Raw genomic sequence first — 18,903 nt, forward strand, 5'->3', positions numbered from 1 at the left:
GGAGAGGAGAAAAATGAGATGCCACTTTAGCATCACCAACACTCAAAAATATTACTCAAAATGAAGGTTGGCACTGTCTGTATGGTTAAAGCGAAGCATGTGGCCAACTATTTGCAGACTCTGACTTTTCTTTATAGAGTAACAAAATATTGTGCAGGGTTTGTTGGTTTTTTTTCTTCACCAGTCACCTTCCATGAAAAACTCCATCTGCTGAACACCACCTACTCCAGTTTATAGCTCTGCAAAGTAAGCTTGTGCATGGGCTTTGCGAAACGAAATGCCCACTCAGTGTTGGAGCTGTCTGTAATGAAGCTCACAGCAAATGGATGCTAATGTTACCAAAAAAAGAGAAAAAACCCAAACCCCACTGTTGAGAAAACTGGCTGATGAGTTTCTTAATGGCGTATTGAACACTCAAGAGCTGCTCAATAGGACAGAAGTTAGACAATTAAGGCTTTTATAACAATATCTTCCTTTTAATTGTGGCCCGCTTAATTGGGTAATCCAATTAATCAGAAAGTCCTAGGGAACGGAGTTAAACCTAATGATGCTTAATGACATTGGTGGTAGCGTAATGGGGATGGTAATTACACAGAAGCTGGCTGCCCGTGGATGCCTTGGTCCTGCTTGTGTCTCCATCTTTCAGTCTCAAGCTGATTCTCCCTGTTCCTCTGGAAACTGTTTCACATCCTTCTATAGCGCGTATATAAATACATATGTGTGTGTATATTTATATACACACACACACACTCACACCCACCCACCCCTCAGTATATCCTGGATCGGTATCACCGACTCTTCCAGATCTGGGGCTTGCAGCTTCCATGGCAGCAATCTGGGGGTGCAGGAGACAGCCCCGTTCCTGGCCATGAGGCTGCTCTGCTTGCCTCCCTCGGCTCACCTGCTAGGAATGGCCTCCAGAGGGTGGGTGTCCCCCCCGACCCCCCCTTAGCGTTCCTGCTCAAAAAGGCAGCCGGTCCGCATTGGGGTGACAGGCTGGGGGACCCAGGGCAGGCAGCCGGCTCTGCCCCCCCCCCCGGGAGGGGGTGAAGCAGGGGGAGGCGCGGTGCATTTGTCTTGGGGAGCCCCCCAATCCTCCGGTGCTCCCCCGGGGGGGCTGGCAGCGGAGGGCACAGCAGTCGCGACCCCCCCCCCCCCCCCCCCCGCTGGTTCCCAGCCCACCGCCAGTACCGCCTCCCCGACCGCCGCGGCACGCCCCGCCTCCTCCGCGGCAAACCCCGCCCCTTCGGGGGGCCGGCCACGCCCCCTTCCGCGGCGGGTGGGTGGTGGGGGGGCGTGTCCTCCCGCGTCCCCGCCCCGGAGCCGCCCCCCCCGCCGGCGGCCGGTGCGGCGGGGCTCGGCTCGGCTCGGCTCGGCTCGGCTCGGCTCGGCTCGGCTCGGCTCGGCTCGGCTCGGCTCGGCGCCGCCGCCATGGTGGAGCGCACCGACGAGGCGCCGCTGCTCTTCTGGGCCGAGGGCCCCGCCGTGTCAGCGCCGCCACCCGCGGCCGAGGCGGGGGGCGGCGGCGGCGGCTGGAGCGCGGCTCCGTGGGGCGGCGCGGGGCCGCCGCGGGCGGAGGCGGAGGAGGACCAGATTGTGGCCGTCTTCGTGGTCACCTTCGACCCCCGCACGGGTGAGGGGCGCCGGGGGGCGGGCGGCGGGACGGGCCGGGGCCTGCGGTGGCCGGGCCTGGGGCTCCCGGTGCCGCTGGCGTAAGATGGATGCGGGTCGGGGCCGGGCTGCTGGGCATCCCTCCTCCCGCGGGGACCGCTCCCTCGGAGGGCAGCGTCGCCGGAGCCCGGTGGAAAGCGGCCTGCGGGAGCCGGGCTGCCTTCCCTCTGCTCCCCCCCACGGGAGACCGCCGCTTCACGGCGCGGCCGCCCGTCCCCCGAGGGGGTTTGCCGAAAACGGGGAGTAAGGAAGGAGGGGGAGTGCCGGCGTTGGCATTTGGCCCCCATCCCGCCGACGACTTGCGACGGGAGGAAGGTGCCGCTGCGGGGAGAGCCGGTGACCCCGTAGCTCTGCTCCACCGCGGGACACGCGACCGGGATTTTGGGGACGGCGACTGGGACACCCCCCCCCCCCCTGCGCCCCCGCTGAGCCTCTGCCCAGCGCAGCCCGAGGGGCACCAGCCTGTTGGCAGCATCTCGAGAGCAGCCTGCGGTCTCCGCGGCGCGGCGTTGGCCTGCCGGCAGACTGTGGGCGATGGGTGGTGGTTACGGCGGGCGTAAATCTGGCGGGCACCCGGGGCATGATCCCCAGCAGCAGCTCGGCTGCGTATTTCTCGGTGGCCTGGGTGTTTAGGGGCTGGCCTCTGGTGGGATCTCTGGGGCTCGTAGCGCTTTGGAGTGCTGCGATCCAGGAGGGCAGAGGAGAGGGGCAAGGGAATGTCTTTTCCACCTTTCGTTGCCATATCCACCTCCCGTGGCACCGCCGGGGCTTTGGCGTTGTTAGCACTTCCCTTACTGACAGGTTATTAACTTCAAGTCTGCAAACCGGGATTTCAGAAAACATTCTTCACTTTGTTTTCTTGGTCTTGCTGCTCTGGCGGTGTCCACAAAACAGGATGTTATGACACAGATAGGAAGTTAGCAACCGCCTCGCATCTGTTGACACAGGTACTGTGCTTAGGGGTCTGATGTCCCGAGACAGCTCATTGGGTCTTTTGACACCAACCTGAGGTGCAAAGGCAAGAGTGAGGCATAGCTGAAAGTCTCGGTACAATCAGGAAGTTTAGGAAATAGCTTGGGAGGTGCAGGAGCCCATTTGCATCGAGATCTGGGAGCAAGCGCTTCTTTCCTCTGCAGACAGACACTTTCTTAGCAAATCCAGAGCAGAAGTGCTAGAGACAGGAAAGCTCTGTGAAGCGTGTTGGGGTTCTTCAGTGGAAGGGGGAGGCAGCTGTCATCGTGCTCACAAGAGGGCCCTGACAGTGAAGACCGAATCTCGGTCTTGAACTGAAAATCCTGCAGAAGTAGTGAAGAGAACGGAGACCCGAGCGTGACGTGCTGTCAGAAATGCACACTGCCATGCAGCGTGGCCACTATGTCCTGAAACACCAAAGGGCTTTCAAGAAGTTGCTTGTTTCAGGCTGCACCAGGGAGAGGTGTCTTCAGTCCAGAGTCAGAGGCTCTTGACTGATCAGACTTGGAAATGAGAATGGATGTCATCTTTCCAACAGGAGATGGAAAGGGGAGGTGTTTCTCATAAGTATCCAAAACATGGAAGAGTCCGGATGACTGCGGCAACAGCAGGTTGTCTTTCAATCTGAGAGCATATGCCTTCTATGAAATGGTGAGATTTTCTTGGTTGGCAGAAAGCTGAGCTTTCTCAGGAGTTTGTTTGAACCAGCTGTTGCTTTGAATGAAGTCCAAGGAAAGTTGGAAAACAGCGCTTCTCGCATCTGATGTGCAGTTAATGCTGGGTGTCATCAGCCTTGGAGGAGTCTGTCAAGTCCAGGAAGATTCAGCCTCCTGCTGCTACTCGACGCGGATGCTGAAAGTAAGGAGCACGATAGGACCGTGAGGAACACCTCAACAAGTGTCAGCTTCACAGGTGGAAGGCAAAGTGGCCTACGGAGGGTGGGGACGTGGGAAAAAGAACTTGAAGCTGCTGCAGTGGTGTGAACTTGCTAGGTTCGGAAAGAGGAGATGGGAATTCCTGGGTCAACCACGTCAGATGGCATGAAGGACTTCTGTAATGCTCGTAAGGCTATCTGGTCCTTGTGTGTGACTTAAAGGAGATCCTCCAGTCAGTGCCTGAGCTGGAAACCTGCTCGATCCTGCCTAGGAAAAGTACAGCAGAGCCCCTTTGGTAGCTTGCTCGGGAGGCACGTGAAAGGCAGAATTTCTGCTGGTGGCTGGGAAGGTAGTTATGCCAAGTAACGTCTCCTCAATAAACGCCTCCTCCCTGGGACTCTGCTGATGCTCGTGTGAGGGGCCAAACATAAGAGCCAGAGGCAGCTTCTAAATCAGCGGTGCTGTCCTCACCGCCAGCACGGTGAACCTTGTGGCACTGGAGAAGGAGCTCTTTCCACCGCTGTTACAAAGACGGCCCTTGCACTAATGCAGAAAGTGAACTGTCAGTTGAGTGCAGAACGGTGGCAGCCCGGGAGCCAGCCGTGGCATCTTCTCCTTTCTCCCTGCCCTTTGGAAGTCCCCTCCTTCGGGGAGTGATGAGTTGGGAATTGCTCTGACGCTTCAAAAAGCGTGAGCATCAGGTCTGCACAAATGCTGCCCCTTAAAGAGCACGGTCACAAGGGGCTTTAGTGCGGCTGCTGAATTTCCTCACGTGGGTGTTCCCTTGGGGAGGTAATAACAGAAGACCCAACATTATCTTGGGCGACAGTGGGGATACATCTGGTAGGTGTGACTTACTCAGCATTAGGTTCAAGCACATGTGCTTTCCGAGGCTTATACTTGTCTTGGGTAAAGCAAGTGAAAAAAAAAAAAAAAAAATAGAGCAATAAATTTTGCTTTGGGAGGGAGATAAAGAATGCTGAAACAAAGTCCACAGCCACATCAATTCTTTTGGATCAGCGTAGTCAAAAAGAGGTGGAACCTTCTTAGCCCTTTTTCTGTGGTGGAGATGATGATAGTCAACCTTGTGGAGGTCTCACAAGCCTGTTGGCTTAAAGGGTGATGTGAACAATGGAGGGAGGTGAGGAGGGAAGAGAGAGAAGTAATACGTTTTGCACCAGTGAACATGCAAATATTCTGTTTTTCTGTCCTGCATTTCTTCCATACAAGAAACAGAGCCAGTGTGGCAGCTAGGTCACACTTTGTGCTTCTTGTGTCCTGCCACAACGTAGCATTGCACAGCTGGGGACCCTAAAGATCTTGGGAAACATCTAATGGTGCGGGGGGCCAGGTGATGACCACCGAATGCTAGTGCCATCATCACTTCCGTAAGGATGTGAAAATCCAGGGGAGACGAAATACAAGAGAAAAAGGAAGAACATCCTTAACATTGCACACCAGAAACTGAGAGAGCCGGTTCTGAGCTGGCCTGGAGCTGGAACGTACCTCCCAAGGGATCTCCAGATCTGACTCTCAGTGAAACCACTCGCCCGCTCTCCAGCACTGGGTGGCTCTCACTTGGAAAGTTTCCCGTGTGCGCGAGAGCCGCTTTCCATGCGGGGAAGGGCAATGCTTCCTGTTTTTCTACAGCATTGCTCCCTCCTCCTTCCTCCAGTTTCTTGGGCATGTTGGCAGTCGCTGTCGCGCCTGGGTGAAGTCTCTCCTTTGTTTGCTCTACTGTTTCACCAGACTGACTTTTTTTTTTTTTTTTTTTTTTTTTAACGTCTGCGTTTGTTCTCTGACTGCCACGTCGCCCATACGTTCATAGGGAAAGGTGCTGTGAGGAACGGCCAGGAGTGCAGGTGTGGGTTGCTTGTGACAGATCCCAGAGGAAAAAAAAAAAAAAATATATATATAGCTGTGCGATCTGCGAGTTGGTTTTGTGGTTACACGGAGGGTAAGGATCTGTTTCAAGGCATCTTTTCCTTATTTACTGCTGCAGAACAGACATTGTTTGGGCCATGTCCACTTCAACACCTCTGTAGTGGATATTTTACCTGACAGTAGTGTTTGTGACTAAACTGAACAAAGTCAGATAGTTTCCTTTGCTTGACAGCGCTCTTGCGTATTGATCTATTAATCTGTAGGTAATGACCAGTAAGTGATTCTTGCGACGCAAGACTTAAAAGCAGATCCGGCCTTAACCATAATTTTGTGGTTAGGAGGCAACAGTCTTAAGAGTTGACTTCCTCACTCTTTCAAGGAAGGATCTTGTACCTTTTTTTTTAAAAAAAAAAAAAAAAACAAACAAAAAACCACACGCACATACACACACGCACAAAAAACCCCAAACAACAAAAGCCAACGTCTATATATAATATGCAAAACCTACAGGGGACCGCGCAGGCTGACATGATGTCACCGGCGTTCTCTGCCAGCCTTTCACACGCCTCAGAGGCGAAGATGCTTTAGAGCAGAGCTCTGTGGTTTCCCGTGCGATTGCCCAGAGCTGTGCTCGGGGTCACGAGGCTGCCGCAGTTCCCCAGCCAGCCCGGCTCTGCGGGAGAGATCTGCTTGTGGACTAGAAGTGGCTAGTTGGATGCAAAAGTTCTCCTGTTGCCACGCTTAACTCTGTTGTTTTCTCAAAGTCCTTGCCAGGCAGGTTGGGGGAGGTCTGCTGAAGACAGGATCTATGCGAGACGAAAAATAGCTTATTTAAATGTCAGTAGCTAAGCCCAATTCCTGTGCGAGAGTGCATGCATATACTTGTACAGTATGAGTAATAACACAAAAGACAGGCTTCAGAAATAAGGCCTCATATTTAAATATCTTTAAAAGGCTCAGCTGAGTTTAAGGCCCTCCCAAATGTACTCTGTGCAAGCACAGCTGGGATGCTTACCCCGAAGGGTGGTGGAAGGACTGTACCAGTAGAAAGCGTCTTCACGCTGCATCTGCCATTGCATTATACTGAAGAACACTTGTTTGCTTTGTTTTTAAAACGAAGCCACGTTACTTCCAATGCTGTTGCTGTGGGCAGACTGACAGGGAACAGAAACTCGGTGGGTAAACCTGGAGCACATCGCGGTGCAGTGGGAGCGTGCAGATGGGCGGGTGAAGTGCTGGCATGGGGAAGCATGAGAAGTCCCCCCTTTTTGTCCGGGGTAAACTTGCCAGCAGCAGAGCAGGACTTCATTGGCTTTAGGGACTCCTTGTGACTTCTCTGATATCATCTGTTCCAGGATCAGGCTCGTCAGGTGGCCTTTCCCACCAAACAACTGTGTGCTTTCTGGTAGGGTTGGCAGGTGACAGATGCTTGCTAATCTCCATCTAGCCTGTAATTTATGTGCTTTTTTGTTTGCTTATTCTAGCATGCACAAACACGTTGCGGTATTTGGATCACCTCAGCCTTCGTATAAAGCTTCAGCTAACTCCTTCTGCCCCAAACCAAAATACGAGAGATTCCAGGGAAGTAGTGATCATTGGGATGCTGGCTTAGGGGTTCCTGCTTGACCAGCCCTGCTAAACACAGGGAAAGGGCATTATTGATGGTGGTATGAGCTATCGCAGAAACTCGTCCTGAAGGGCAGCAGTCTGTACTTTGGGTTCTTTCTAGAGCAGGTACTCTTTAGCAGATCTCTAGAAGATACAGACAGCCCGAGTGGAACAGGGCTAATACCATAGCTTATCTACTGTCAGGTAAAATTGTAGCTGCTCTGTGATTAAGCTTATAAAGGATAAACCCAGGAGATAGCACCAGCTTCAGAAACAGCTCCAGAAGTCCTGCAATATCTGGGTGTTGTGCTGCAACAAGTAACATTTGCAAGAGATGTGCGGAGTATAGTATGTCAGCTACTGTCTGTGATGGTTTAGTGGTTCGAGAGTCGCGTCAGTGCACTGTTACTGGCATCCCGGTGACGTAAAAGCAACAACTTGCTGTCGCTGGTGTTTGCCCTTTAGAAATGAGTACTGTGTTCAAGTTTACCCAAGTAAATTTGCTTCTCTGCAGGCAACATGGTGGAGTGGTGTTTACCCCAAGATATTGATTTGGAAGGTGTGGAATTCAAATCCATGGCAAGCGGGTCCCACAAAATCCAGTCAGATTTCATGTGAGTATCTCTGAGCTACATCACTGCTTCTTTCTCTTAGCCGTACGTCTATACCACCATCCCTCAACTCAGAACATGCAAGAAAAATACCATCTATGAAGTGAAGTTCCTGCAAAAACATGCTGCTAAACTGCATCTAGCCGAGTCAAAGACACTTCAGATGCTCTCAACACCATCTCAAGTACCAGCTAGCTGTGGGGATCTGCTGTTTGACAGCTTTGGCTGTGGAGGCCAACTGGTGAATGGGGCAGGCCAGCTTCTCAGTGGTGTGCAAATTTTAATGCATACTGGGCAAATCACACTGCACTGCCACTATTGGGACTGCCAGCAGGGGCCTAGGCTGAAGGGGAAAGAATGGCAGAACTGAAATGGGAAGGACTTTGCAGGAACTGGACTAAGAAAAAGGTTCTTAATTCTGCCAGTGCTTTTGGATCCTTTACACGTGATTAACAGGCCTTGCTCACTTTCTCCTTTGCTAGCTCCTTCCTTCAGTGGCAAGACATAAGCTAGGAACTTTCTGCGTTCCCATTCTTTTACTCAGTGTCGCAATGCAGCAATGTTTTGCAACGAATTGCAGTGTCACAATTCCTTTTGGCCAGGAATAACAGTTGCCTTCTCAAAGGCACGTGAACTGAACCCTTGCACTCAGCTAGAGTATGCTTTCTGTGGGTGCTGGTACCCGAAATACGACTTAGGTAGCTAGACTATACTAAGAAAACTTCAGGCACTGCAGGCTTTTTTTCCTTGGAAAAAGGGCACTGTGACAGCTGGGTCCTGCATCCTCTGCTGGCCTGCCTTCCAAGTCCTTTCCTTACTTGCATTCCTCACCAGCCTGTGACGTGGCTGGTACGGGCTTTAGTGGGAACGCCTGGGGACTCTTGCCTTAAATGTCCTCTCTTCTTCCCGAGAAGACTAGGACACCCAAGGTTTGTCCTCAGCCCTTCAGAGAGGGTGGGGTTTGAGGGGGTTCCTTAAAGAAGGAACTGTGTTCACAGTCAATATTTTTAGCGGTCAGCTAACCTTCTTCCCTTGCCCTCTTTTTAACATCAACCCTTCTGTCAAACATTTGTCTCCAGTTATTTCCGGAAAGGGCTCTGTTTTGGCCTGGCCTGCTTTGCCAACATGCCTGTGGAGAGCGAGTTAGAGCGCGGTGCCCGCATGAAGTCCGTGGGGATTCTCTCCCCTTCCTACACCCTGCTGTATAGGTACATGCACTTCCTGGAGAACCAGGTCAGGTAAGTTCCCTTGGGAACGGGACTGGCCTGGGAGAGGTAACCTTCCCTCGATGGCGAGCGGTTTTAGGCGCGAGTGAGCATTTGGCTACAAAGCTGAGCTGCAATTTCCTTGAATGACTCCTTCTCCAGAAAGAGATACAGGTTCACAACGGGAAGGAGACAAAGAACTGATTAGCAGAAGTCTGTTCGTTGCTAGCAGGCTAGTCAAATGCTATCCAAACCCCCCCTGCTTATTTTGCGCGGACGTAAGGTCAAGGGGAGAGCTGAGAGAACAAGAAGTTCCCCATTTCTCCTTCTGAAAATCATTTTACTAGGGGCTCACCAAGAGGCTTCTAAACCTACAGTGGTGATCCTGGCTAGGTGGGTGCTTCAGCTGTGTTGAGTGGGCCTGGCAGGGAAAATGGTGATGGTAGAAAAGAGAGCTGTTCCTACCTGAGCAGATGTAAAACGAGGTCAGTACTACGCGTACGTCGGCTCGCTGCCTGCTTCAGTCCTGCCCGTGTTCCCCGGCTGCACTGAAAGCTGGTGTTACTCCTGGTGCTTTGGCTGCTTTCCTGGGTAAGTCTGTGCCACTGAGGCACCCAGAGCTCCTTTGCTAGCTGGGAAAGCAGATGTTGTCTGGGGGCAAAACACTAAATAAATATTGCCTGGAGACACTACAGATCTCCCCTTTTCTCCTTTCTTTTCCAGACACCAGCTGGAGATGCCAGGGCACTACTCCCATCTAGAGGCTTTCTATGACGACAAGAAAGGAGTTCTCCCCGACAGCAAGAGCACCCCCACCTCTCAGCAACCTGTCCACTGGTTGCCTTCCATCCACAGATACATGTACCCAGAGATGAAGGTGAGGCGGGTGCTCCGGGGCTTGCAGAAATGTGCAGCATGCTGCTGCTCCTTGCTGGTATCTCATATTTCTTTATGTAAGCAGTCACTCCAGAGCTTTGCAGGCTGCTTTAGATAAGATTTTCTTGCTTGGACTGTTACAAGCCGCAGTTCTCTGTCATTGCTGTGTGCTGGTCTCGCTCCCACATTTAGACTTAGCATCTGTGCGTGTGTCCCTGTTTCACCTCTGAGCTGTTTTCTTCCCTTTCCCTCCACCTGCAGATCACACACCCTGCTGGCTGCATGTCTCAGTTCATCAAATTCTTTGGTGAGCAGATCCTTGTCCTCTGGAAGTTTGCCCTGCTGCGCAAGCGCATATTGATATTTTCACCGCCCCCAGTTGGAGTTGTCTGCTATAGAGGTATGTTTCCAGGGACACTGCAGAGCTCTGATCTAGTAGGCTGAAGCACTGCAGAACCGCCCGTGGGTACTGAGGGGATAGACATCGTGCAGGTCGTCAAAATCCATCACAGCCATTCCTTGTGAAGATACAGTTCAGTCTATATTTACCTATTTCCTACAAAATGCTTTTCTTCAGGCCTTGCGGGTGAGGACATACCTGGCACTGTCAAAGACAGTTCCTGTCAACACAGGACAGTAAGAGCCCTGAATGAATTTGCAGGATCTAGAACGTGGGATTCCTACGGGAGAACTGACTATTTCCTATCCAAAACAGGATGTCCCCACTTGCAAAGTTCTGGTGCTCAGGGGCATTTCAAAGCTCTAACTGTTGTTTTCATAGAAGCGTGTGGGAGAACTGGGTAAGTGGGGTCCAGAATGCCTTTGGGGGACTACTGAAAGCGTCTCTTGTCCGCAGTGTATTGCTGCTGTTGCCTTGCCAATGTTTCTCTGCCTGGTCTTGGAGGAACTGTCCCAGAGTCCAAACCATTCTTCTATGTGAATGTGGCAGACATAGAAATGCTGGAGACAGAAGTATCGTATGTGGCCTGTAAGTATGATGGATTAGGCGTGACTTTTTAAACTTCAGGCTGCAAAATGTCTTGAGACACCAGACTGTGGAATAAAACTGATGAGAAATAGGATGTGCATGGAATGACGAACTATGGAAGCAGGAGAGAACAGTTGGTCTGCTGGGAAAGCAACACGCTGCTCTGAGAATCTTCTTGGATTTTGGCAGGTACAACAGAAAAGATCTTTGAGGAGAAACGGGATCTCTATGATGTCTATGTGGACAACCAGAATGTGAAGACGCATCATGAGCATCTGCAACCACTCCTGAAAATTAACAATGCTGACAAGGAGAAGTACAGACGGCTCAATGACCAGAGGTAATAATAGACATCTGGGTGCTCCTGGTCCTGATAGGAGAGCAGTGTGACCTGGGATGGAGAGGACACTGCTGCTTTGTACTTCCCTTCTTGTCTTAGTATTTTCTAAGTTTCCCACTGCTTCAGCTCATCTCTTTGAGATTCTCGTTCCACTGTAACTGACTGATTTGAGAGCCCCTGGGCACTCTGCACACACAGAGTCTCTCCCCCTGGGAGCTGATAGAGCAGATAGAAGGCAGGAAGAGAACCAGAGGTTGTGACTCACCATTGGTTCACCACTGATCAGTAGCAGAGCTGAAGACAGGCTGCTTTCTACTCCAGTGCCTTATAAAGACCACCCTGTTGCCTCAGATACTGGGACAACAGTATTAGTCTGACTGGTCTCCAGAAAATGGATGTGAAGTTTTTAGTTGTAATCCTTGTCTTCTCATAATGCTTGGAGGTTCACTGTAGATACGTGCAATTAACCTGTCTCCCTTCTCTCAGGCAGATGTTAATGTATTCTCAAGAAGTGGGCGAGGATTGTAGCTCCTGTGAAGAGGACCTTTTCATCTTGTGAGTGGCTACTTCTAATACTTAGTTGGTCACCGTTAGGTTTAGGGAGCCTCTTTCACTGATTTCATGTTGCACTGGTTTGGCATAATTCCGTAGCCAGCTGTCTTCCTCCAGGGATCCAAAAACCAAACTGGCTCCTCCTCTTTAGATCACCTTCCTTTCCAGTTGAGAAGCCAGGCGCAGCCATATTAGTCTCCACTGGGGTCTCTTAAGGGCTGGGAGGGAGAAGGGAATTTTTAAAACAAAATCAGAAATGCAAGAATCCCCTCCCGTTTTTGAAAATAGAATCACGATAGGACTTTTCATGGCAGAACCTTTGGCTCAGGAAAGGACAACGACTGTGGGAAGGAGGCACTGTATTGTGCTGGGGGAAGGTACAGCGTGGAGATAAGACCTGTGCGTGAAGGATTGGCCCATTGATGGGGCTGGCTTTATGCTTGGCAGAGGACCCAGAACTGGGTGTAGAGTGTCAGGTAGGGAATTTGATGAAAACCTCTACCACCTTCACTGCCTGTTGCTATTGTTCTTAGTCTGCAGCCGATGAGAAGTAATGTGGTGAAACTGTGTGAAGGGCTGTCAGGGCAGAGCTCTGATCGTTGAGCCACACAAATGCAATCAGAGCTCCTTCTGAACAGCCTTGCACGTTCCTAGGAAAGCACTAGGTGAGAACTTGCCAGGTCTGTGCCAGTAATGGAGAATTTATTTACCCAGTGGCTTACTAGATGGATGACAAGAGTTTCCTCCTTTGCATTATGGGAGCTACAGGTCTCATGTACCCACTTGGTTACCACAAAGTAAACCTTAGCAGATAACGTGGCTTGCTTCTGAGGAGTGACACGCCTACTGTAAATCAGCCAGACAGAAGCACTGCTGTAAATTAAAAGTCACTGCTTCGTCCTTGTTTATTCTGGGTGATCCATAGGGCGGATGCAAAACCACTACAGTGTCACCTTGAGAAGGTGGGATCTGTGATTCAAGGGGGTTCAGTGCATGGATAAAGAATAGCATTTGGGGCGCCCGATGCCATCACGTTAGCTGACTTTATCCTGTAGGTTTTTCATGGAGCAGAACAACCGCATATTTCAGACGCTGATGGAGGTGTCGGCCAGCCAGGACAAGACGCTGACAGCTGACCACGCCCGAGGCATGGGCCTGGATCCCCAAGGGGATCGAAGTTTCCTTATGGACCTGCTGGAAGTGTATGGCATTGATGTCATGCTCGTCATTGACAACCCCTGCTGCACTTAAATCAAGAGCAAGAGCGAGGGGGGAGCAAAGATCACTTTTTAAAGACTACCAGACATTGCTTCGGAGGATCACTGGAACTCACCACAGCCACTGGACAGATCTCACTTTATTTAAGTAACTTTATATGGAAAGTATTTATAATTTTAAAACAAAATGTGATTTTTTTTTTTTTTTCTCCCTCTCTACTTCCCAATGAGTACCTGCTCCAGGTTTTTTTTTTTGTTTGTTTTTGTCTCCCTTTCTCTTTCGTGTTTTTTTTGTTTTTGTTTAGATAGGACCAGTGGCACCTTTGCACCAATCCTCACTGTTGCCAGTGATAGCTAGGTTTTGGCCTAGCCTGGATACCTGAGGGCTGAAGACTTCAGGAAAGCACTTTGTCTCATGGGGACCAATGTGAAATGCTGTCACTGAGCTCTCAAGGGTTGACTGGAAAATCCTCCTATCATCCCCTCTTCCACTTGGGGACTGAAGAGGGCTTCAGCACAGGCTGGTGGGGGCCCAGTCTCATAAAACATCTATCCTGCCACGTTTAGTGGTGGGGACAGCTAAACCAATGATAACAAACAGGACTCCTTTAAACACGCCTCACTCACCTTCTAGCAGCTGAGTTGGAATAAAGCCACCCTTCCTCCTCAATGGCAAAAGCAAGTTTGGGATAAGGGGGTGCTACGGGATCTTATGACTTTGCTTACCAGAGTAGCATGGTTTCACTTCTAGCACTTCAGGTGGTACAAACGGGCAGAGATTATACCTACCTATCTGCTACCATAGCTGGAGAAGAGCACCATCTCTGCTTAATCCCTCCTGCTGCTTCCTCTCATTTTCAGTTGCATCACACCTGCTGCTTTGGTTTAAAATCTTCAAACCAGCAAGACGGTCTCCCATTTAACAGGGACCACCATCACTGAGCCACCTCGCAGTCACTATGTTCTCCAGCCTCAGCTCAGATGGTGCTGGGCTGGGCTGGGTTGAATAAGTATGTTTTAACTAACGGCACTAGCCTTTCCTTTCTAGCAGATGGTACTTGTCACTCCTTTGCTTTAACACTGTCTGCTGAGCCTCCTTTTGTCGACCAGCCTTCAGCACTGCCCGCCGCTGTCGTTGGCTTTCAGTGTGAGACAGAGAGCAGTATGTCACCTTGCAGCTGCAACGGCCTCACAGTTTGCAGGAAGCTCCCTGGGAGTTTGGTATTCTTGACTGGCACAGCTGCTAGAAGCAATGTCTACCAGCAAGCCTTTTTTTTTTCTTTTTTCCTAGGCAGAGAAGCTGCAGAACTAGATGAACAGCGTTTCCTATTTGTATGCTGTAGAAAAAAATCAGATTCGGTTCATGCAGGACCAGTGGTTACCTTCAGGAAGGCTAGCCCAGTAACTAGTAATTCCTTCGCCGTGTGAAATCCAAGATGGTACTGTGGGTTCTGGGTGTGACATACTGCTTTGTGCAAAATCCTTCAGCCAGTAGTAGCATCAGCTTTAGGCCAACTGTTCTTCCTGAACTGTGGCTATGACTAATTAGCTACTGCTTCTCCCATAATAGACTTCAGCACCCTTGGAGCCTTGCTGCAGTTTGTAAGAAATGCAAACTCTAGCTGATGTAATCCATTTATCCTGCGTTTTACAGGACGAGACAAAGCCTGAACCACCACAGTCTCACCTGATAAATTCTTCTTAAAACAGGTGAAGCGAGTGTTCTCTGAGCAGACCCTCTGTGAAGGAAGGAAGCTGGCAGGTCCTGTTTTGCCTCGAAGGTTATCTGCAGCAAAGGGGTAGTTTTGCTTGCTGTGGATTCAGAGGCTTTAGTGAGGTGGGGACCAGGGGCCTCGCGAGGCTTACTGCACAGTTCGTTGGTATGAGCTTCAGCATATTACGTTCCTGTGACCTGCCTGGCTCTCAGCAGTTGCTCCCTTGCCTGCTTTTTCAGGGCTTTGGATGTTTTCGTACAGGAGAAAACATGTTGCTGCTTGTATTGCCAGTTGCCCACAACTGTAGCATAATCATCCTTAGAAGGTTAGGGAAAAAAAAATGGAGAAAGAGGAAAAAATGCAGAGCTGATTATCATTTAAGGGCAAGACCAGTCCCTTTTCCTTAAGAAAAGGCTTTGTTTTCAAACTGACACCTCTAGCATGAAAGTGACCCCCAGTCTCCATGCTTTTTTCTAACTTGACCTTTAGTTTTAACATGCTGTTTGCAGTGAAGATCCCTGAGGAAGTCTAGCTGGCACTGTATTGCTGTCACTTACTTAACTTCCTGCAGATATTAAAAAAGGAACTGGAACCAGCCTCCAGCAATTCTTCCTTTCACTTTCTTGGAGGTTTGCTACATAGTTTAGCTGTGGTCAGCTGTTAGTAAGTTTCTCTTCTCTTTGATGTCAGTAGTTCTTTTGCTGAACTAAAGAGAAGCAAACCTTTAATTAGTCAATGAAATTTTACAGCCTCTGCACTCAGAGGCTTTTGAACCCCCTGCATTAGAGCGCTATGGTCACAAGCTGTCAGAACATCAGGTCTGCTAGACAGCACTGCTAGAGCCCACCAAGCAGAACCTCTTGAAATTACTATTTGATGTTTATCAAACCTCTGCTTTCCGGAAACTAGGTCTTCAGTTGCTAGCAGTCCTGTGGGTGCAGAAGCATCAAAGCAAGCAGATTACTGTAAAAGTAGCATCCACGCGCCACCCCAGCTGGAGGGCTACAGCCTATTTTGCTCTTCCTTGTAATTTTGCTTCTCCACAGCCTCCCTTGGCAGGTAACTGCTGTAAGTTAGGAAGCTGGCAGACAGAAAACAGAACAAAAGAGATTTCTCTCTCTCTCCTAACCCTTCCTTGTTTGATTTGCTGCAAAAGAACCTTCCACCCGCGCTCTCCTTTTCTAGCAGACATTGCTTATATTGTCGCTGCGTGTGGAAAGTCCTTGATAGAGGGGTACATCATGCAAACAACTGGCTACAGCTTGGGACACGAAGGCTCATTCAGCAGGCTGGTTTTGTTTGGAACCAATTTAACTGAATCTTTCCAAGAGGTAACATAATTCAGGGTAAAACAGTTAAGCTCAGACAGTTAAAATCCCCTCGACACTTAATAGTAGCTGTTTTGAATGTAGCAGCTGGAAGGGAGACAGTTACTTGGTACAGTTTGAATTAAAAGAGGGAGGAAAGTGCGGCATAAGGTAGGATATTGCTGATTACTATAAAATACTCTTTTCCATTTGAAGTACTTTACCTTTACAGTGGTGCCTTTAATTTCTTCGGTGTGATGCCTCTGGCCAGTTGCTGGTGATCAGAGCCCAGGCTGAATGGTGGTTACAGTAACCGTGAACGTCCTGTGCCCTGGCAGACAGAGTCTGGTTTGTTCCTTCTGACACCCAAGTCACGGTACAGCCATTGCAGGTTCTTAGCTGGTACATGCTTGAGTTTAAACAGGGGAGCAAGAGCTTCCTAATTGCATCTTAACTGGAGTTGCAGTAGAAACGTGTAATCAAATAATGAATTTTTACTATCTGGATTGGAGGGTAGAGCTTGGGAAAGAAATAAAAACTAGGTTTTAAATCTGAACAAAGGGATACCACGCCAGATATTTAAATCGTGCAAGTCTTCTCAGTGCAAGGCTAGGCCAAGGTGCATGAAGCCAAGTACAACCAAGAACCGTAAGGGATACTAGGAGAAAGGCATTTTACTGAACTAGATTTCAGATTTGTCTTCAAGATGTACTAACACCTTCTCTTCTAGCATATACGAAGCAGTTACTCCAATGTATGTTAGAGCTCATGGTCATGTCTGTCACAGGAGATGAGCTTGCCTATCCAGCATCCTTAAAGGCAGAAGAAAGTTCCGTCACCTTTTCAAGAGAAAGCAGCTTACTGTACAGCTTATTCTGTAAAGCAGGTGTTACTGTGATACTTCTATAATTTTAAGAACTGCTGAAGTTAATGGGCAAAAAGCGAGGAGCAGCAGTGGCCCTCTTGGTGACTGACGATGCGAAGGACAGGCATGCTTTGCTCTGGGAGGCAGAAGGGCAAGAGCACTCTGTCCTAGTGCAAAACTCAAGGTACAGAGCACACATACCAACCCAAATTCTCTCATCACAGCTCGTACTTTTAAGTTAGTTGCTGTCTCCTCTCTGCCCCCCACCCCCCAAAGCTAGTGGTCGAGTGATTATGGGAGAAGACAACATGTCTTTTGTGAGGGACTGGAATGTACTGACTTAACAGAATGATATGTCTGTCTACAACAGAGGGTACTAAATGCCTGTGAGCCAGGATTTCAGGTCCTGGTTAATGCAACACGCCATTCAAATGGGAATGTTTAATTGTGGTTAAAATAAACAGGTGCCTTGGGCTGGTCCATCAGTAGGTTGTTATCCTTCCTTTTCGTTTATGTTACAGTTTTTTAAGCCCTTCTAGAATGGACTGTTAAGTTGAAGCCAGGATAAGCGTTTCTGTGAGCGGGACTGAGGATTCTACTCCTGCCTCCTGTCTTGGAGTTCATACAAAGAAAGTTGTTTGTCTTGCTGTCAGACAAACATGAGACCCGAGTCCTTTCCTCAACACGGCAGATAGCAGGTTCAGCCCCTGCTGATGTTATGTAATGTTTTCCTCACACCTCCCCTCTGAACGTTGCAATTCAGAGGTCTAGGACCACCCCACACTGAAAGACCTCTGAACTGCAGAGGAAGGGGAAAATTACATGAATGGTATTTATCCAAGCTACTCAACTGATGCCGATACAAATATTTAAGTATCGGCCTGTGTCTCACAGGACCCTTGGTACTTGAGCATCAGAACAGCATTAACAGTACCAATTCTGAAGGAGGCTCTTGGTTACCCTGAAGCAAGGAATCAATTGCAATGGGAGCTGTGCGTCTGATACAATGGAAGAGAATTAGTCGTTTTCCCTGTGAAATGGTACAGATGAATCAGAAGCTAAATCTTAGCGTCTCGCCCCTTGCAGCAGGCTGGTTGTAGTTCTAACAGCTCTGATGTTGTTTGCATCTTGCAGATGTGTGGTTGCTCCCATAGGCCTGTGGCTGTGTAGAGAAACTGCTTACTAAAACATGGGTATTTTTTAATACAATTAAAGCTTACCTTTTTGAAATGGCTGCTGCCTTGTCTTTCCTGCCACTTGAGAAAAAAGCCACTGCTGATTTTATGAGGGAAGCATCAGCCTGAGGGAAAACTCAGTTGGTGGTAACTGCCCCCACTCTGAATGAGCTAGTGGCTGCAGAGTCCCGGGTGTCTCTGTGGCAAGCAAAAAGTGCAGAGCACAGCCAACGTGTTCCTCGGAGAGTGACCCAGGGGTCCACTGGGCACTCTGAATTGCTGCAGAACAGAAGAAAGCAAGCACAACACAGGCCCTAGCACCAGCGTAACTATTAAAAAGAACTAGCAGGCTTCTACTCCCCTAGATCTTAGTCAGGAAAGGGATGAACGCTTGCCCCAGTAGCTTAGGTAATTACTTTCTCCACAGTATAGTCAAGGGAAGGACAGCAATCAGTTTGGCAGAGTGCAGAAAACCAGCCCTACTTCCCCTTTCAAAGCATTTTCCTGTAGCAAGTCTCCAGCAGAGGATGCTGTTGCAGCAGCATGCAGCCAGGATGCAGTCTTTAATAAAGCTGCTGGAAGTCAATTCACTGAGTCCTTATTTTGATTACAGCAAAGAATCAACAGTCGAACTTAGACTAGATCACAGTATAACACAGGGACTATGTACAAACAGCAATCGCATCAGAAAAATAAGGATTTTTTTTTTTTTTTTTTTCCTTCCAGTAAGCAAGGCAGAATCATGTGAACTTGTAAGTTATAATAAGAAGGGCAACCGGTAACCTTGCCTAAGTCAATTGTATTTCCTCTCAGCAATTAAAGCAAAGCTATAAACAAAAGCTCAGAAAAGCAACAAAACTAATTACAGTACTGAGGCTCAAGGGGATGTATGTTGTGGAAGGAGTGGTGAGCACTGTTTACATTAGAGAAGAGCAACCAGACACAGTGAATAATAAAAGTTACTTGGATGCCCTTGTTTGTGTTATACTACCACGGGAATAAAAGGAATACTTACAAAAAAAAAGACTCATTTGGCTTGTTA

The 18,903-nt window shown here is 49.2% G+C and overlaps 2 protein-coding genes across 5 annotated transcripts in view; one reads left to right on the top strand and one right to left on the bottom strand.

The window, feature by feature from the left end:
* Positions 1-7,532, bottom strand: part of LOC104366393 (WEE2 oocyte meiosis inhibiting kinase) — a 29,889-nt gene extending 22,357 nt beyond the window's left edge. For 2 of the 4 annotated variants that reach the window (XM_042795515.1, XM_032986371.2), the window contains exon 1: positions 2,134-7,532. The gene's annotated coding sequence lies outside the window, so the exon portion shown is untranslated. The remainder of the gene's footprint in view (positions 1-2,133) is intronic. The other 2 variants (XM_042795513.1, XM_042795514.1) reach the window with 2 other exon arrangements.
* Positions 1,378-18,885, top strand: DENND11 (DENN domain containing 11). The gene is made up of 9 exons (XM_042795520.1): positions 1,378-1,633; positions 7,525-7,624; positions 8,701-8,859; positions 9,550-9,703; positions 9,964-10,102; positions 10,559-10,690; positions 10,880-11,030; positions 11,517-11,585; positions 12,638-18,885. Exons 1-9 carry the CDS (start codon positions 1,432-1,434, stop codon positions 12,831-12,833), a joined length of 1,302 nt encoding a protein of 433 aa, XP_042651454.1. The 5' UTR covers positions 1,378-1,431; the 3' UTR covers positions 12,834-18,885.
* The last annotated feature ends 18 nt before the right edge of the window (positions 18,886-18,903 follow it).

The sequence above is a fragment of the Tyto alba genome, unplaced genomic scaffold (assembly GCF_018691265.1).
Source record: "Tyto alba isolate M040663 unplaced genomic scaffold, T.alba_DEE_v4.0 Super-Scaffold_21, whole genome shotgun sequence".
Lineage (NCBI taxonomy): Eukaryota > Metazoa > Chordata > Aves > Strigiformes > Tytonidae > Tyto > Tyto alba.